This window comes from Athene cunicularia (genome assembly GCF_003259725.1).
Source record: "Athene cunicularia isolate RWA chromosome 5 unlocalized genomic scaffold, athCun1 chr5_part2, whole genome shotgun sequence".
Lineage (NCBI taxonomy): Eukaryota > Metazoa > Chordata > Aves > Strigiformes > Strigidae > Athene > Athene cunicularia.
Genome location: NW_020799102.1, coordinates 8,701,810 through 8,720,087, shown reverse-complemented (window position 1 = coordinate 8,720,087; position 18,278 = coordinate 8,701,810). Strand labels below are relative to the sequence as shown.

At 43.6% G+C, this 18,278-nt stretch overlaps 1 protein-coding gene across 2 annotated transcripts in view; it reads left to right on the top strand.

Moving 5' to 3' along the window:
- Positions 1-18,278, top strand: part of TSPAN4 (tetraspanin 4) — a 383,591-nt gene that overhangs the window by 116,512 nt on the left and 248,801 nt on the right. Inside the window, exon 1 of one of the 2 annotated variants that reach the window (XM_026850345.1) lies at positions 17,090-17,346. The exons of the other annotated variant lie outside the window; for it this stretch is intronic. Within the exon in view, the coding sequence (XP_026706146.1) occupies positions 17,280-17,346 (67 nt within the window). The 5' untranslated portion in view covers positions 17,090-17,279. Of the gene's footprint in view, positions 1-17,089; positions 17,347-18,278 lie in introns of those variants that run through there. 2 annotated transcript variants of the gene reach the window in all.

Here is an 18,278-nt window from a genome sequence, read left to right as displayed (position 1 = left end):
CCTGTTAGCATTAACGGGACTTACACATGTGCTCTGAGTGCAATGCACCCCATAGCCTCTGGGCAATAGAAACCCTTATCTTGCATTTCCATATTGCTGTATGGAACAAAAACCATTGTAAAAACAAATCCACCCCATCCCTCCATGGGTATTTTGTCTTGCTTCTCTCTTCATGAGAGCTAATTTGCAGTGAGACAACCCAAGGCTGACAAAAGAGAGCTTTGTTACTTTCTGCTAGCTTAAAGAGAGACAAGGGAAGACTTCTTGACGTGCTGCCGTCACTGTCCAGACCTTTTCTAAGCTTTATCTTTGGCTGCAGAGTTTGTGAGGTGAAAATCACCTCTCCTGAAAATGCTGTGCAGCTTCCATAGGATGAAATCACTGTCTGCAGGTTAGACTGTCGCTCCTGATTTACAAAAGTGTCACTGTAGCCAGGTAGCTTCAGACAACTCAGGATTCTAGAAGTTGTGATAAATACTGGTATCATCAAAGAAGCCAACCCAAGCACTTACCTGCCCTACAGGTACATCAGTGTGACTGTTAAATGGGGCTGCACCATGAAACTAGAACACTGAAATGATGGAGAGTCAGAAACATGGCAGAAAGAGGAAGGGGTCTTTTGATCGTTAAGTGAGCCAGTTTATCACATGTCGTTGTTTGAGCTCACAGGGCAACTGAGCATGAGCACTGAGAAGGGGAAAATAAGCAAAGATGCCGCTCACTCCCCTCTTCCACCCCACTTCTGGGAAGGAGGGAAGAAAAAGACCCAGGAACTTGAGATAAGGACAAGGAGGGATGATCTTGTCCTTTAAGGCACAGGCAAAAGCTAGTTAGGGGAATCAAAAAAGAACATGACTTCAATAGAGACACTAAAAATAAAAACACTTAACAGACAGAGTAGGGCCATGAGAAGCATTATCACATTTTGAAGACACCTTCCCCCACCCCTCCCTTCTTCCCAGGCTCAGTTCTTCTCCCGATATCTCTACCTCCTCCACTCCAGCAGCGCAGGGGGCGGGAAATGGGGCGTGTGGTCAGTCCTGCCACTTCTTCCACCTTGGAGTGGGGCGAACTTCTGTCATTCCTCCCCTGCCCCAGCACGGTCCCCCTCTCACAGAGCAGTCCTCCATAGACCAGCTCCAACATGAGTCCCTCTCACGGGCAAATGGGTCACCACCACATGTTCCTGCCCTCCCAGTGCCAAGCTTCAACAGCGGGACCTTCATCCCACAGGGTCCCAGCCTCCTTTGGGTGGAGCCCCCTGTCCCAGCGCAGGGTCCAACCCAGGCAGTGAATCGGTCTCTGCTCCAGCACACCTCCCTCCCTTCTCACAGAATCACCTTGGTTGGAAAAGCCTTTGAAGCTCCTCCAGCCCAACCATGACCCTCACCCTGACCATTCCCAACTCCCCCAGATCCCACAGCGCTGGGTCAGCCCGACTCTTCAACCCCTCCAGGGATCCCGGGGACTCCCCCCCTGCCCTGGGCAGCCCATTCCAATGCCCAACAGCCCCTTCTGCACAGAAATACTCCCTAAGAGCCAGTCTAAGCTGGATCTTCTCCTTCCTTCCACTGACCTCGGTGTTCACACAGATGTTCTCCTTGCAACTCCTCCTCCCAGGTTTCCCTTCTTAAATACGGCATCGCAGAGGGGCAGCTCATTGGCCCGGCCTTGGTGCAAAGGTGAGTCTGACTTGGAGCTGGGGGAGCTTCACAAGGCTTCTCACAGGGGTTCACCCTGTAGCCCCCTCCTCTGCTACCAAAAAACCCCACCACTCACTCAAACCAGGACAACATGGCCCTACAGACATTTATATGTGCGTAATTAAGGTGCTAAATTGCAGCACAGGGAAGTTAATGAAGGAACAGAGATTTAGGACAGCCTCACAGTGAGTGCCCTCAGACAAATAACGGAGCAACTGATGGATGAACTTCCTGTAGTGCTATTTAATTCCTTTTGGGGGCTTCTGCCAGCACCCTAAGCCTTGTGAACCACCTAATTCAGGAGTCAGTTTATTTTAAGTGCTGAAGCATCCATTTAAAACCCTAATCCCTGCACCTCTCTCAGGTGTGTCAGTAAATGTCATCTGTAAAAAACAAACCAGCAAACCACCCCATAGATTCCCTAGTGACAAAAATTCTAGTGACTCCTGCTTTTTATTCTGTATGCTGACAATCTCTTGGGACTGAATGTACCACTTATTCACCCTTTTAGTATCAAGATGTGCATCACACTGCTGGTTTTCAGAATGAGGGGAGAGTTGGGGGACAAAGGAAATGTTTTCCTTGTAGATATCCCTATGGGAAAGAGCCATTATGAATGGATTTGGTCTTCCTTGGTGCTTTCCACATGAGTCTTGCTTACACAGTACTTCTCCAAATTTCTAGGTCAAATCAATCTTTTTTGTAATACCTTTGACCTCACTCTTATTTGTATATATGACTAGCTGTTCTCAAGATAAGAAATACAAAAGAGGTAAGGAAAGGAGAGGCAGAGCACAGGTAGGGAGTAACTACATTTCTGTGTCTTCCACCACTGAGAAAGAAGGAGGAAAAAGAGCGGGAGGAGGAGCACATGGCTGTAGTTGCTTTCCCCCTCCCATTACTCCATCGTGCAGCAAATAACCTGAAGGACTGTTTGTACTTCCCCCACTAACTAAGCCACTACTGGAGATGATGATAGCTGACAGAAATAGTCGGTCATGACTGCACTAGCAATATTTCTCTCCTTCCCATTGCAGGGAGTGGAATGGTCCATACCTGTGCAGGGTCCTGCAGATGCTGTCTGGGGGTGGGGCAGGCAAGTGATAACTACCCTTGCCAGCCATTATATTCTTGCAGCTGTACAGGCATGGGATTATCTCAATGCTTTTCAAATGTTTCCCTTATCATACTCTCATCAGATGTGTACGTCATGATTCCAGTTTAAGAAATGTGTTTGTAGTGGTCTGTAATTCATATTAGAGAATCATGTTCCTCCTCCATCTTGTACCCTTGGGGAACGTACCTTGGCAGAAATGTCCACAGTTTCCTCCTACAGAAGTTTTATACAAGCTTGGTTATTAGTAAATACACTGATAATTCCTGAGATTAGAGCCACCCGTTCATGATGGTCATTTTAGCAGGTGAGGAGAATGAGCATCACTAGAAGTCCACAAAAGTGCAGGCAGCTTAAAAAAATGTTATGCTTTGTGGATGATGAAATAGAGCCTCCAGAGAGCTGATTTCTGGTATCCAAGCTATGCTACCTTATTCTCAAAGTGTAAGCAAAGGAAAGAATTATCCTGACTTTACACATTAGATTGGAAGCAGACTAAGTGTCAGTAAAATGATTTACCCAAAGTTAGAGAAGTGGCTTGTGTCAGAGCCAGGATTTGAATCATAATCATCTGAATCTCAGACTGGTGCTTTAGCCTCCAAAGTATGCTGTTGTTCTGGAGAAGAAAAGCCTGCAGTCAGTCACAGTTGCAGCTTTGGGGAAGTGACTGGCCAGAAAAATGAGTGTTAGCCAAATGTTTTTCATTTTTGTGTTTGTGTGAGAGAAGCTGTGCGTGCTCTAATTTGGTAAAAATTCAACTTCATCTCTTAATTAGAAGTTGTTATCTAAAAACTTTGCAGCACTCCCACATTTCTCCTGACAGCTTGGGCTGTGTGGCACAGGCAAGCTAGGATGGCTTTAAATGTCAAAATACGCTTTTCATTCTTGTGTGTGTATATATATATCAATGCATTATCAAGTAAAATAAAACCCTGCAGTGTGACAGATTACGTTTCTTTAATTGTCATCACTCTTTAAATGAATTTAAGGCTGTCAAGATAAATTTGCACTTCTAGAAACACTGGAAACCTTGAATCATCTAGGCTGAAAAGAGGGCCAGGCCTTGCTCTGCATACCTTTTGCTGGAATGTTGCTGGAGGTGGCTGAGCTGATTTGAATATATTTGGTTTTGAATGCTTTCTATCACTTTGCTAATTACATACCAGGCTGTATTTTATGCAGAACTCTAACCATTTTCCTCAACTTTATCAGCTACTTTTATTGTTTGTGGGAATAAAGAAGTGGGAAGCTCGTCTCCTGGGAAAGCTGGCTTGTCATGTTTTCCTGCTGAGGTGGCCTCTGATGCTGTGATTCTTGTGGAGGAAGAAGCCTGCGCACCCTGCTGCCTTAGAGAAGGCTTGTGAGATAGCAGTGGGCTGGAACTGGGAATCTCTTAGCTAAATTGGGCTTAAACTGGGCAACCTGGACCAGTTTAGCAGAAGTTGAAAGTGTAGTGGCTTCTTGTGAAGCCCACACCCAGGTGCTTTGCACAAGGCAGTGTTTTTTGTGGGGGTTGTTGTGACCCAAGTGCAGGACTGAAATGCTGGGGTTTCATCCCCAAGCCCCAAGTTAAGGTTGACACATGGGTGATTCCCACAGTCCTTCACCAAGGGGGGGTGAGTTTGCCTTTAGGCTTCCCTCCAGGGTGGTGCCGGCCTGGCAGACAGAGCCATTGGGTAAAGGAGCCCCAGGGGTCTGCATTCAGTAACCCAAGGCCAGGTGTCCCACTGAGGGATAACAGCTGGGACCCCTTGCAGGAGGGGCAGTGTCTGTCTGTGAGGTGGATGCCCTGTGCAGAGTTCCCTGTTGGGGAAGGACCTCCCGCCTCCCTGGGACTGGGCTCCAGTCAGGTCTGGCTTTTGTAAACGTGGGCTGTGTAGAGATTCAGGATGTGGCTTCTTGGTCTTATGTGTTTGGCTTGTTGGCTCAGTTGTCTCCCATCCCTTCTATGGCAGACTGCATGTCACCATTTATTCCACCCATTGTTGGTTGTGCAGTGTTGTTTTTGGGGTCAGTGGGATTGATGTCAATTATGTATAATCTGACTGACTTGTTTGTACCCCCAGAACTCACCCATGTACTGACCCTTTTGTATCAAATACAATTTGGTTATTGGTTCATCTTTATGCTGGCTGTGTCCTTTATGCTAGGCATAATAATTGGCAAAACAAGGACCCAGCACTCAGCCTTGTTGAACTCCTAGAGTTGGCATTGCTCCAGCCCATCCAGACCCCTCTGTGGAGCCTTCCCACCTTCCAGCACATCAACACCCTCCAGCAGATCTTCGGCGCGGAGAGCAGGATGGGCGGGTGCCTGGCCAGGCCTTGCCAGCATATGTTCCCTTTGCACGATGGCGGCAGTGGGCCGGGCACCTGGCGCCTCTCAGGCGATGGCGACACTAACGTGCTGGGGAAGGCTGGTGTGCGGTGCTGCCGTGGATCAGTGCGGGGCCCCACGGCTGTGCCGGCGGAGATGGGGGGAACAGCGGCCATCTCGCAGCAACCCGGGGGATGCGGGGAGAGGGGGCTGTGCCCTTCCCCTTGTTATAAATTTAGAAGCCAAAAGCCAAATATAGTTTTATAATTTTATTGAAATAAGAATAAGCAAAATCGTGTGGGGTATGCCAGGGAGTGTCCACTCCGGCACCAATGTACACCATGTAAACAAACCCACCCCCTTTATAGTCTTTTCTAATACATATTCATAAAATGGGTGTGTTTAGTCTGTGCAAGTGTAGTGGAGTTTTCTCAGATTCTGTGGTGTTGTTGAGGGGGGGTTCTCTGGTGTTTTTCCACTCTTCCCCTTCCCACGAGGGTCCTTCAGGTACTTTTCCATCAAAACAAGGCTCTTTCTGGTACTTTTCCACTAGGTGCAGTAACAACATAGTCAAAACACCAACACAGCCATTACATAGTCTGAGATTATGAAGCCTCCAACCAATTTAAAGATAAAGCCACAATAACTTTTCTCTTAACATATATACATTGTAAAATATTTACAACACATACATTTGTATTAAATGTCAATATATTTCATAAACACAAATCATCATCACGTTTATTACACTGCCTTTTCTTCCTGCCCTTGGCTGCATCCGCTGAGGGGAGACTGGGCTGGGGGAGTGAGACGGGACTGGGGGGCTGAGAAGACTCTGGGCTGCGGAGAGCCTGTTCTTGATTAGTTGGGTTTTTTTCCTTTTATGCAAGTATGTAAAAAACATGGGGGTTGAAACTAAATCTTTAAGGTCCTTTCCAACCCAAACCATTCTGTGACTGAGGGGAGCCTGACCTTGGAGTGTTGCAGGGAGACTGGGCTGAGGGGAGCTGGTCTTTGAGGGGACTTTTATTTGTTTTTTTTTATGCAAGTATGTGAAAAACATGGGGGTTGGAACTAGATCTTTAAAGTCTTTTCCAATCCAAAGCATTCTGTGACTGAGAAAAGCCTGTCCTTGGCGGGCTGAGGGGAGCCTGTCCTTGAGTGGACTTTATTTTAATCCAAGCATGTAAAATCATGGAGGTTGGAACTAAACCTTTAAGGCCTCAACCCAAACCATTCTATTATTCTGTGACTGAGGGGAGCCTGTCTTGGGGGGACTTGTCTTACACAAACATGTAAAAAAACCCATGGGGGTTGGAAATAGATGATCTTTATGGTCCCTTCCAACCCAAACCATTCTGTGATTCTGTGAACATTCCCGCCAGGTTTGGCATCATCTGCAGACTTGCTGAGGGAGCACTCAATCCCCTCCTCCAGATCACTGATACAGATATTAAACACAGCTGGCTCCAGTGCTGAGCCCTGGGAACACCACCTGTGACCAGCCACCAACTGGATTTAACTCCATTCACCACAGCTCTTGGGCCCGGCCATCAGCCAGTTTTATACCCAGCAAAGAGTACGGCCCTCCGAGCCACGAGCAGGCAGTTTCTGTAGGAGAATGCTGTGGGAAAGTGTCAAAGGCTTTACTGAATTCCAGGTAAACAACATCCACAGCCTTTTCCTCATTCACTAGTGGGTCAGATGACACAGATTGTTTCAAAATGGCGCTTTTTTACCACTAAAAGTAACTGCTTGTAGTATAAACAAGAGTCCAAGCCCCAGACATGTTCAGGAATGCTTCTGTGAAAGGAAACAGCATTCAAGACTTGCTGTTTGCCCTCGCAGGTTTTCAGGCCCTTTCTCTGTTTTGTGTGATATGCATAGGTGTATCTAAGGCCCATGGTTAGGAAAGCTTCCGCCACTTTAAGAAAACAAGGCTCCTAGAAACTCAAAGACACCAAAGAGGCTAGCTGCAGTGGGACCAGGCTTCCCTGAGGGAGGGGAGTCAGCTGGCTGAATGCGAGCCAGCAGTGTGCCCAGGGGGCCAAGAAGGCCAATGGCATCCTGGCTTGTGTCAGCACTGGTGTGGCCAGCAGGGACAGGGAAGGGATCTGAGCCCTGGGCTCGGCACTGCTGAGGCCGCCCCTCGCTGAGTGGGTTCAGTTTTGGGCCCCTCACTGCAAGAAAGACATTGAGGTGCTGGACTGTGTCCAAGGAGCAATGAAGCTGGTGAAGGGTTTACAGAACAAGTCTTACAAGGAGCAGCTGAGGGAACTGGGGTCATTTAGCCTGGAGAAAAGGAGGCTCAGGGGGAGACCTTATTGCTCTCTACAGCTACCCGAAAGGAGGTTGTAGCGAGGTGGGTTTTGGTCTCTTTTCCCAAGTAACAAGTGATAGAACAAGAGAAAATGGCCTCAAGTTGCACCAGGGCAGGTTTAGATTGGATATTAGAAAAAATTTCTTCACCGAAAGGGTTGTCAAGCACTGGAACAGACTGCCCAGGGAAGTGGTGGAGTCACCATCCCTGGAGGTGTTTAAAGGTTGTGTAGATGTGGTGCTTAGAGACAAGTGGTGGATGGGCAGCACTAGGTTAAGGGTTGGACTTGATGATCTTTTCCAGTCCACATGATTCTGTGTTCTTTTCCTAGTTCCCTTGATTTGGGATTTCTATGGTTCAGCTTAGGGATAAGAAGGAATCTTGCCAAAGAGGCTTTCAGGTCAGGGGTTTGGCCTCCAAAACAGGCCTCCAAAATAAAGGTACTTCATAAAAGGCGATGGCCTCTGGTATCTCTCACCGTCTGCATTAGGCAGAAAGGCACTGACTCCCTGCCATACCCTGAGGTGTAAGCTATAGCTGTTTACAGCTGTAGGACATGGCAAAGGGTGTCATTGCAAATATTCTCAAACAGAGCTGGAAATGCAGTATTTGATATCCAAATTCAGACTGGGGTCTGGGTCCAAATGGCTATAGCTTTTCTTTTCACATCAATGTAGATAATTCAGGTGAACAAAATTAAAACATATATTTGGGCCTGTCTGGAATTTTCTTACATGGCATATTTTTTATTTTTGGTGTCTTAAAGTTCTTTTTATTTTCCCCCTATCCTTTTACAGATGTTTGCACAGAATGTATTGCAAGGCATAAGCAAGCAGCAGAAGCTTCCCTTCCCTTTGACAGTTTGTGCCTTTCTAGCTCTGCCTTGGTTTTGGTATTTTCTTTTCCTCATTGTTGCTTGTTTGGGATAATACATAGTTATCAGAACCCTCTCTGCTGTGGTATGCCAGGATGATGGAAGGGCATCTCCTTGAAAACATTTACAAAGACAGCCCAGCATCTGAAAATTGGTGCTTCTCATATAGTAAGAGCTGCAGGTTACCAAAGCATGCATGGTTAACTAGGTATCTGTAGTGTTAACTAGACATCTGTAAATATTTCAGAAAATTTATGGAGAAAGCTTTTAGTTTTTTGTGGTTTTTTTTTTTTTTTTTTAAAGATAGTATGGATCAGCTGTTGCCAGTTTTGAGAATGTAGTGGAATAAATGTAGTCATATGACTACTAATGTCTCTGACTGTAGAATGAAGAGCATATTTCCAGGTTTAATACTGTGTTGTGGAGGATCTTTGCAAGTTAGGAATCTTAGAACTGGTTGTATTGTTAGGCTTTTCAGTATTGCATTATGTGTGTGTGAGGCAGGCTGAAGAGATGTATGCACATCAGCTATGGATATGTTGTTATAAAGTTGCTGCTAGGAGCTACAGAATAATGTGAGAAGGGGAACAAGGGAATAAATAGAAGCAAATTGAAACAATGACTCATCTGATACCTTAAGCATGAATTTCACCAGTAATTTCTAGCTAGGCAGAACTCCACAACTGCTGTTCTAGTTAGCTTTTCTTCCTTCTTTTAAAATACTTCATTTTGAGTTTGTTTACTATGCAGGAGCATCCTTTTGTGTGCTGCATATGTCTAAAGTCCTATGTTGCATTTGAGGGTCCCCAGCAGGGGTACTGGAGGTGCCAACCCTGACACTAAATTTTTTACTGCGATTAACAAAGCTCAGACTCTGGAAACCTTGAAACTGCATTAACAGGCCTGCTTGTCTGGATCTCTGGGTTGGGACATGCTGTTCAAATGGCAGTTGCAGGTAGGAAATTACAGGCAGGCAGCAACAGGGGCTCTAGCATCACCTTGAGTTCCACTTAAATGCCTGCTATATTTTGCAGCAGATGTATCACGTTAGTCAGTGATCACTGTATTTTCTGCCTTTTGATTCCCCCAGATTCATTTACCTGGTTAGATATTTTGTTGCCTTGACAGAAAATCTGTGAATTAAAAGCCAGAGATAGAATTCCCTTTTTCTTGTGCTGCCCTTCTGGATGCAAATGGGTGTCCTCTGTACACTCACAGCAGCAGCAGCAGCCAGACAAACTAGTAGGTTGCAACACTTTTCTTCTTCCTAAAATGAAGGAGAGACTAGTTCTGATTAAAATGCAGCCAGAGCCTCTAATACTGTAGTATTAATGGTGATTCTGGCCTTGACAAAAATAGCTGTTAAATGGGGAGTAAAAAGCTCTCCATGTTTGCCAAAGTTGTAATGAAAATGGTGGAGCTGTCATAAATACGATGTTCTTAGCTAAAATGATTATGGCTTAACAATTTTCCAATGCATTGCATTGGGTTATTTCCAGCACATTCAGATCTTAGTGTTGTAAAGGTTTAATAGAAAATCTTGACAGTAAGTCTTTATCTGTGCCAGAGGAAAAGGTAGGCAGTATTCATGAAATCCACTCACATTCTTTACTCACCACCTTCATGTTGCTCCCATGCTTATTTCTTGTCATCTTTATATGTGTCTTGACTCTCTCAAGAAACACTTGATCCAGCTTATGGCTGTGGACTACTAAATTCGACTGCTGGTGTGATGCAAACTACGTGAGCCTAACAGTCCTCATAGCCTTTAGATGCCCAGGCTGACTCCTCAGCAAGGATAAATCCATGGCATTCCTCGGAAGTGGCTGGATCTGTGACAACCCACAGTGCTTGGAGACTGAGCGCAATGATGCCTCTTCGATGCAAATTACTACTTTTAGGAAAAACGAGCGTTTACAAGGAATCAAGCGTGCATGGGTTAATGCTGAACTGTGAAGCAGGGCCAGAAGTTACATTTGACAGATCTTTGTTAGATGCCAAGGAACTGAGGGAAAATTTAAATACCAGCCTCTGTGATAAAATAGAACAATAGTAGTTGAGAAAATGCACAGAGTATTTTATTCCAAATGGCAAAATGACTAATGCTGTTCATTTATGATCCACACAGTGGGAAAGTGCATTTGCTTCCATGTAGATCCGATTTCCGTTTGTAGCAGAAGCTTGGCTCAGTAGCAGAACTTTAACATTGGATGGCTCCAGCTCTCATTAACAGTCAATACTGTTTCTTATTTATCCAGAACAGGGGCTGAACAACCCTTGGCATGTTTTCACTGGTACCTAATGTGGGCTTTTTAAGTGGAGGGAGAAACAGGCATGTTTGGAAGTTCTTCTGCTGGCCTGCAGGAATATTACTTGCTTTTTATTTTCATGTCTTCTGAAGTAAAAGGAGAAAATAAATTATTTCTCCTGAGGCCGAGAACTGCACAGAACCTAAGGTGGCATTAATGATCTTTGTAACTGCAGAGAGCATGTTGCTGGTTATGCAGGACACCCCAGAAATAGTGGACTGTTGATAGAGGTTCCTTGTTTATCTCATACTAGAGAGCAGTTTGGTCTAGAGGAGTATTCCCACTTGCAGTTAGTCGGTGTACCAGGAAATATCCTGCTTTTTATCTTTTGGTGTCTCAGTTGAGGAAAAAATGTAGCATAGCCTTGGCTAGCCTCATCAGACAGCAATAGAGAGCTCCCTGATTCTCACCTCCTGTTCTTCAGGGTTGTGTATGAGATGGGGTTATTCCTTAGTTAAGTATATGCTGAAGTGCCTTCCTGAATCCATAGACTTCTCTGTGGATTACTTTTATGAAGAAATAATAATAATAATAATAAAGTATTTTCTGCACTCCTGTGAAAATTATGTATTTTTTGCAGAGAAGGTGTATGACTGCACAAGCAAAAGAAATTGGATGTGTATTTTATTGCCTGTTAGTGGCTTTTCCAAAGCTTATAAGCTAGGTACATAATGCCTTTGGAATCCCTGTGTTAGTAATAGTGTTTACTACTAACACCTTAGTAATTGTGTTTTGGTAGCTTTGGTGGGCTAAAGAGATATGTGAGGGAAGATTTATGGGGAGGGGTGTTATGTTTTAGTAAATCAGCTGGTGTACACCTAAACAGACAATCTCTGAGAACCAGTAAACTTTAGGGAAAAAAAAATCAGTGAGAAAAATTATGAAATTGTCTCCTAAGAACACTTTGATGCAGGTGGTAAACACTTGAAAGACAAGAGCACGTACATACATACATACACGTCAGAATAAATAGCACTTAAGCTGCTGTTTTGCTGGTAGCTACAGTGTGTGTCTAGGTGAGGCTGTCGTGCCCTGTAACCGTGTGGTGTGCCTGCAGTGCCATTCACCTTTAGGTACTCCTTCCAGTGTCTGCCTCTCCCACTGGCTGCCTTTTTCCAGGGACCTGGTGTCTTCAGGTAGCAGCTGCCCCTCTGATCACCTAAACTGACTGCTATTGGATCTGTCTTGAATCCCACCTAGGGGTCATCAGACTTTTGCAGGGTCCTTCTGAATGCTGGATAATGTTCCTCAGATTTCTTTCTTGGGTGGTAAGTGTGCTGCTGAGAAATTGGTGGGATCCAACCTATCCCCTTGGAGAGATACCCTTTCCAGATCTGATCCATCAGATCAAAGATGCCCTGCTGTGATCAGTCAAGGCTCAGCTGCCTCCATGGATCACAGCTTCAGTTATTGATCCGTATGTCTATGCTGTACATAAACCATTTAGCTTTCCCAGATAAGAGCATCTTGCACCAGCTACCATTCTGGTACCCTTTGGTCAGAACTGAGGCCGTTAGCTGTCCTGTTTGAGAAGCATAGCTGGTAAACCACAAAAAAAATGGCAGCTCTGAGCTAACACAGTAATAGCAGTCCTCAGTCCCCTAGCCTACTCTGAAAAATATTGGACTAACTGCATGCTGCTGTACTTGCTGTGCACACTGGACATGGTTAGGACTCCCAGATGTGTGGCAGCCTTGGGTAAATATGAAATATTCTACTGGATATACCTGGAGAACAGCTGAAGTATGAAAATGCTACACTGAATCAATGGCTGATTCTCGCAAACAAAAAAAAAAATGTATTGGTTTCTTAGTCTTCCCTCTGGAAAACCTGGAAGTGTCGAAAAACATTTTAGTATAGCCACTACTACTCATAAAAGGAGACTTTATGGTAAAGAAGGCACCTGCTACAAGTCAGACAAGCTAAATAGCATTTTTTACATGCACTGTTCAAAATTGAATTACCTAAGAAGAGTAATTTTTTGGGGGGGTTGTTTTCTGTTGAATGCTGCATGTGTGATTCCATTTAGAAAAGTTAAAATGCTGAACATTTATGCTACTGTCTTGTTATGATTATATTTGGTTCTCAATTTCCTCCCAATTTGCATTCTAAGGAGCTAGACTAGGAGCAGTTACATGGATGTAGTAACACAGGAGATAATTATTTTTTTCAGTAGGCACCATGGCATTCCTTATTTGTATATTTGTTCTAATTGAGGTTGCTGACGTTCTGGCTCTTGATGTAGGAGAGGGAAATAGAGGGTGTAAGGGAAGAAATTAAGAGGGAAAAACCAAGCTGTGATCTAAGAAGAGGGAGAGTATCTACAAGAACTTCTGAAAGAATCCCCTGATTTGATGCATTTTGCATTATCTGACAAGTTAACATATCACAGTAAAAGAAGCCAAAATGAAAGGTAAACACATGGGAAATAGTTGGCATTTTCTGTTGCTGATTTGACATTTTATTGTTGCAGGGAATTTGGTGTCTCTATTGCAAGTAGAATTAAGTTTTCCTGATAACATACGTGACAGCACCACATGCACACCTGCAGACTTCATTGACAGAAGATTCTTTTGTACACAAAAATGAGTGCTCTTATTACAGGCACATTCATTTTCAATAGTTTCACCTCCTTTTGGCAATACATTCAGATAATTTAGATACTAAATACCTGTGTTGCAAGGTCTTGAGTTCATGAAGGAAGACAGTTCTGAGTCAGAGTAACATTAGCACAGTGTCCTTTTTCAACAGTAGCTCAGAACAAATGCTTTAGGAAATGGTAAATAAATAAGACATATAGTGATTATTCATGAGTGTTCTGTCTGTGCCTAGATGCCATTGAGCAATATGGCTGGATCACTGCAAGCCCGAAGCAGAAGGTGAGAGTTACTACTTCCAGTTTTCCTCCCGAAATAGGAATAAGTGCAAATGTCATAACTTGAGCTTTCCTTGTTTGCAATCTGGATTTGCATCAGTGCAGGTGGATCAGTTCTTGGCTTCTGCCTCCCAGCTGGGGTTGGTTCTGTAAACTTCTCACCCCTGGGGAGTGGGTGAGACTTCTCACAGTGCTGGGCATAACGTCACAATGACACAAACACAAATTAAGCCTCCAGTTAGCGACTGTCCTGCACTGTACTTGCAGACCTGGCTCTGGGTAGCTGTAGAGGTGTTTGTCTCTCTCATGCACATGTATTTTGGCTGGATAGTGATGATAACTATTTATGATTACTAGCACTTGAGGCTGCTGAAGAAGAGGAAAGAAATGCATGTTTGTGGGTGTCTTCGTGTTTGGTTTCTGTCTGCATGTAAGTGCAAGAGGTTTACCAGGCCGCTAGCTTGGGATGTAAGCTAGAAATACACCACCTTTTTAGGATTCTCTTCCTTTCCCTTCCTTCCTGTGCGATCTCCCCCAAGCGGTGCTAGAAAGCGGCAGCAATTATATCAGCTGTCAGGTCTTTCCCTTCACCTTTTTAAGCAGGATCCACAGCCTGGCTGTACTTCTTGAAGAGTAACAGAAAGACCCAAGATGCCTCTGAGTTTGAGCATTATAGCTGCTATTTATAATAATTTGATATTCTCCCTGAAAACTGAAGCTATAGGATTGATGTATTGGTTTCAGATTCTTTTTCTGTTGGTCTTCAGTTGCATGGACTGTTTTAACACTAGTGATCGATAGTTTCGTTATTTCTCTTCTCCTATAAGCATATAGGATCTTTATGAAAAAGTGATTTGGGATTTCTTCATTATGCCTGAAAATGTCTTAAAAGATGCCTCGCACGGTGCTAATTCTCAAAAGTGAGATGAGTAGTGTGGATTTTCTGGGAGAACAAAAACTTTAAAACTTGTTGAAATTCGACACCCTAAATCGCTACTTTTAAAATTTGTTTCTTCTTCCTCCTTTCTTATATATTAAGGCCCCTTTGATAATTGTCATAGTGACTGCTACATTACTTTTGGTAACTTCTTCTTCTGATACCTAAAAACTGTTAGTGCGCTTTGTATAGGGTTTTGTATTTGTGGGTTTTTTTGTTCTTTTGACCATTGATCCCAAGCCACTTCCCCATGGCATAAAATTGAGGACAGAAGGAAAAAGATTCTCTTTTAAAATCAAGTGTGTAAATAAGTATTTTAAACTCTTCATTTAAAAGATGTCCTCATATTGCTACTCTCAGTTTTAGACACTCCTCTGACTATCCCTCAACATCACGATATGAGCCAGTGAGTTCAGCTGGGAGAATGGTGAATAATTTCCTATCTGGTGTTGGCAGTCTCCAAGGGAGCCTCGTTAAAAATTCATGGAGGTTATCTTGGCTCTTCACCTTCGGGTTTTCAAAAAGTTTGAGGCTTGCTGAATAAGGTATTAAAAGCAGAAGGTATTATCAGACAGCCTCAGGTTTGTATTAGCGTAGGGTTTTTTTCCCCTTTGAATTCTATTTGGTAGTATGTAAGGAGAACCTTCAATATTCTGCTGGAAAGGAATGGGTTTTATACCAGTCTTTTACACTGATTTGTGAGCGCCAACAATTTGAGACACTGTCCTTGAACTGATAGTAATTTAGCAGGTAGGAATACTTCCTAATTTTTAGGTGAAAAGGGATAGAAACTGTCAAGCTACATGCATAGGGTTTATGTTAGCTGGACTTTCTCTTGGCTTTTTGTGGCTGATGGGGTTTCTGGTGTCTCACTGCAAATGTGAAAGGGACTTCTGGAGAGTCAGCTCATTGCAGAAATAGCAGAAGGCTGTTCACTGAGAATAATCTCTCATAGAGACATGAATTCACAGCAACAGCATTTCTTCTGCTTTATTTCCCACAGCACTAGGCTAAAGTGGCTCAGCCTTCCAGACATTACGGGCTTGTTTGTTTAACACCTTTTCTGAGCTTTAGGGCATTGATGTCAGATCTGGCCCACTTAAGATATGTTTCATGTTCTTCTACACACTCTAATTGTAGTTTTCTTGTTCCTTACGGGTCTCCTTCATTGCTGCTTTCCTCACACTCCCCCTACACTTTCTTAATAGACTCTGTGTATGAAACAGCAAAGGTTGGATTCCCAGTACAAAGTCTTGCTTAAAAGGGCCAGATCCTTTGGAGCTGCAGAAGCAGTCTGCATGGTGGTGAAGGTACTCAGTTGTGAGTGATTTGAGAAACATTCCTGTAATTATGCTGGTCCTTTTTCAGAAATGGACTATCTCCAGAATGTCAGTTGCCACAGCTTTGGGTATATCTGGTCAAGGATTTGTCTTTAAGTGACATGTAGCATTAAAGTTACTCTAGGTATATGTGTGTACTGTAGGTTCCATTGCAGTGGCTCTTTGAAGGGATCTTACAGGGGTTGCTGCCCCTAAAACTCACTAGGAAGCCTGGCAGGTTAAGGCATCTGCTGCTTAGTGGTGACCGTAACTGTTTTCCTATGAACTTGGCAGCCTCACCCTTTGCATGCTGCTTCTTTCATCATCCTGAAAACTCTAGATGGCAGGGACCATTGTTTAATACAAGATGTGATACTGCTGACCTGTGGATTCTTACCTAAACCTCCAGATGCTTCCACAGGTTAAGAACTAATAATGGACTATTGTTCGTAGTTCTGTCAGTTTTGTGTTGTGCCTCTTGTGTTTTAACCATGTATGTCTGAGAAATGCCTACCGTTATTTTGCATTGTCTAAAGCAACAGATGAGCAAGTTAAGTCAGTGAGTCTGACGGTTCTTAGGTATTTGGACCCCTTATCTATGCCCAGCTGTGCACTTGCTCTTGGGTTTCTCTCTGCCAAAGTGCTTGTATATTGTGTTGATTAAAGTTAATTATGCAAAAACATGATTAGTTATTCTTTATTGTTATTTATTCCTCCACAGTAAGACTAGATTGCATTTTTTATTTCTGAAGTACACTTGTAGAATCCTGTACGTTCAAGACAGCACAGCTGTAAAAGTTTCTAGTGGTCAGTATTCTCTGTGTAATCTTGAAAGGTTAGTCAGGTGTCTAGCTCTGATTTGTTGCTAATTATTTATTAAAGACAATTCCATATATTCTATATAAAAAGCCATTGTTGTGGGTTTTGTGATTTTTTTCTGGGTTGCCTTGGCCTTGTGGTCTTCCTTAAAACATGTAGTGATTTCTGTTGGACATGTATTGATTTTTATTTGTGTCTGCAGTCTGTCAGTTAGCTGAAGTTGTCATTATATATTTGTTAAATGCAGGCTGGGGTTAGTGGTGTACAAAACAAACCATATAGACAGTCATTGCTCTGAGCTAATCTTATCTCCTGGAGCAAAGCATTTCTGAGGAATTTCTAATTTTGACAACTGGGATCAAATGTCTGACTTCTGAGGGCTGACAATAATGCCAGGGGCTGAGCTGCTTTGTCCTGTTGATAGCAACTGTGCAGTTTAAAAACCACACTAAATGCCAGGGAACCATGCATCTTCTCTGGTCAGGTTCGGGGCGGGGGGTAAGGCTTTAGCTGTAGAAGTCTTTATGGGGCAGAAATGCTGCGGCTGCTCAGAGTAAAAATAGTTCTGGGTTTTCAATGGCTGCATTCCATGGCTGGAGCCTGAAATCATGAATCAGGGCTCAGCTCTCTGTCTGTGCGAGACCAACTGTGAGAGCTCTGCAGACAGACACAGGAGGGGAGCAGCTAGCTGAGATGAGTCCGAGCCCAGCACCGCTGATACTCTGGGAGGGACCTGTGTTACTTGTACACTCTCAGCAAGGTATCGTACATTAATATTTTGCTTTCCAGTAGGAGTGTAGTTACTTGAGTGTGAATAATTAAAAATCTACTGAAGTGTGCAAAATTTCCCACTAAACCAAAGATGACTTTTAAGAAGTGTCTGTTTCGCAGAGACTTGTAGCTTCACACCTTACAAGCTTCCAGAGAACTGGGATGATACATTGTGATTGAAAGGGTGTGCTGCTCATTCCACCTGAACAATTTTAGTGATGGTGTTTGTCCTTGATTTTTGCATGGCAGTTTTTTTTTCCAGAAATTTTCTAGCCTGGAAATTTAGATACATAGTTACTAGCCTTTTGAGGCCTTCCTGCAATACTGATTTTTTTAAAATGGTACCTAAAACATGGATGCTTAACTCAGAGATCTCTCTAAAGCTTCAAACTCTGTCAGCTTTGTGACATGAGAATTATGCAGGTTTAAATCCTGTTTTGAGCATTCAGATTATTATTCTCAGTGGTTTAAAACACAGCACAATTTCATGAAGAGTGAATTTTGTACTTGCAGTCAGGACTTTTTATTGAAAGTGTTGCTAGGATGCTACCAAGTTTTCATGACCAGCATTATCTTTGAAAGCAGAAAACAAAAACCTTTTTTGTTTGGGGTTGTGGGGTGCTTTTTTGCTCTCTGAGACATTTAAAATATCTATCCTCCAGGCCGTTGGTAGTAGGACCTTGAGAAATGGATGTTCCTGCAGTTTTTGGCATTCCCTGTGAGTTGAATAACTGTATGATCCGCCTTCCAGAGTGAGTTGCTAGATTTCATGTTGCTAGAAGTACCCAAACCAGCCGCATGTGCAGCTTGACTGTTCCAGTAGTGCCCTGGGCAAAACTCTGCAAATCCACACACGGTAGCCTTGCAGCCAGGCACAGCATTCAAGTGCATTCATCTGTTTTTTACCTAGGCCCCGGGATG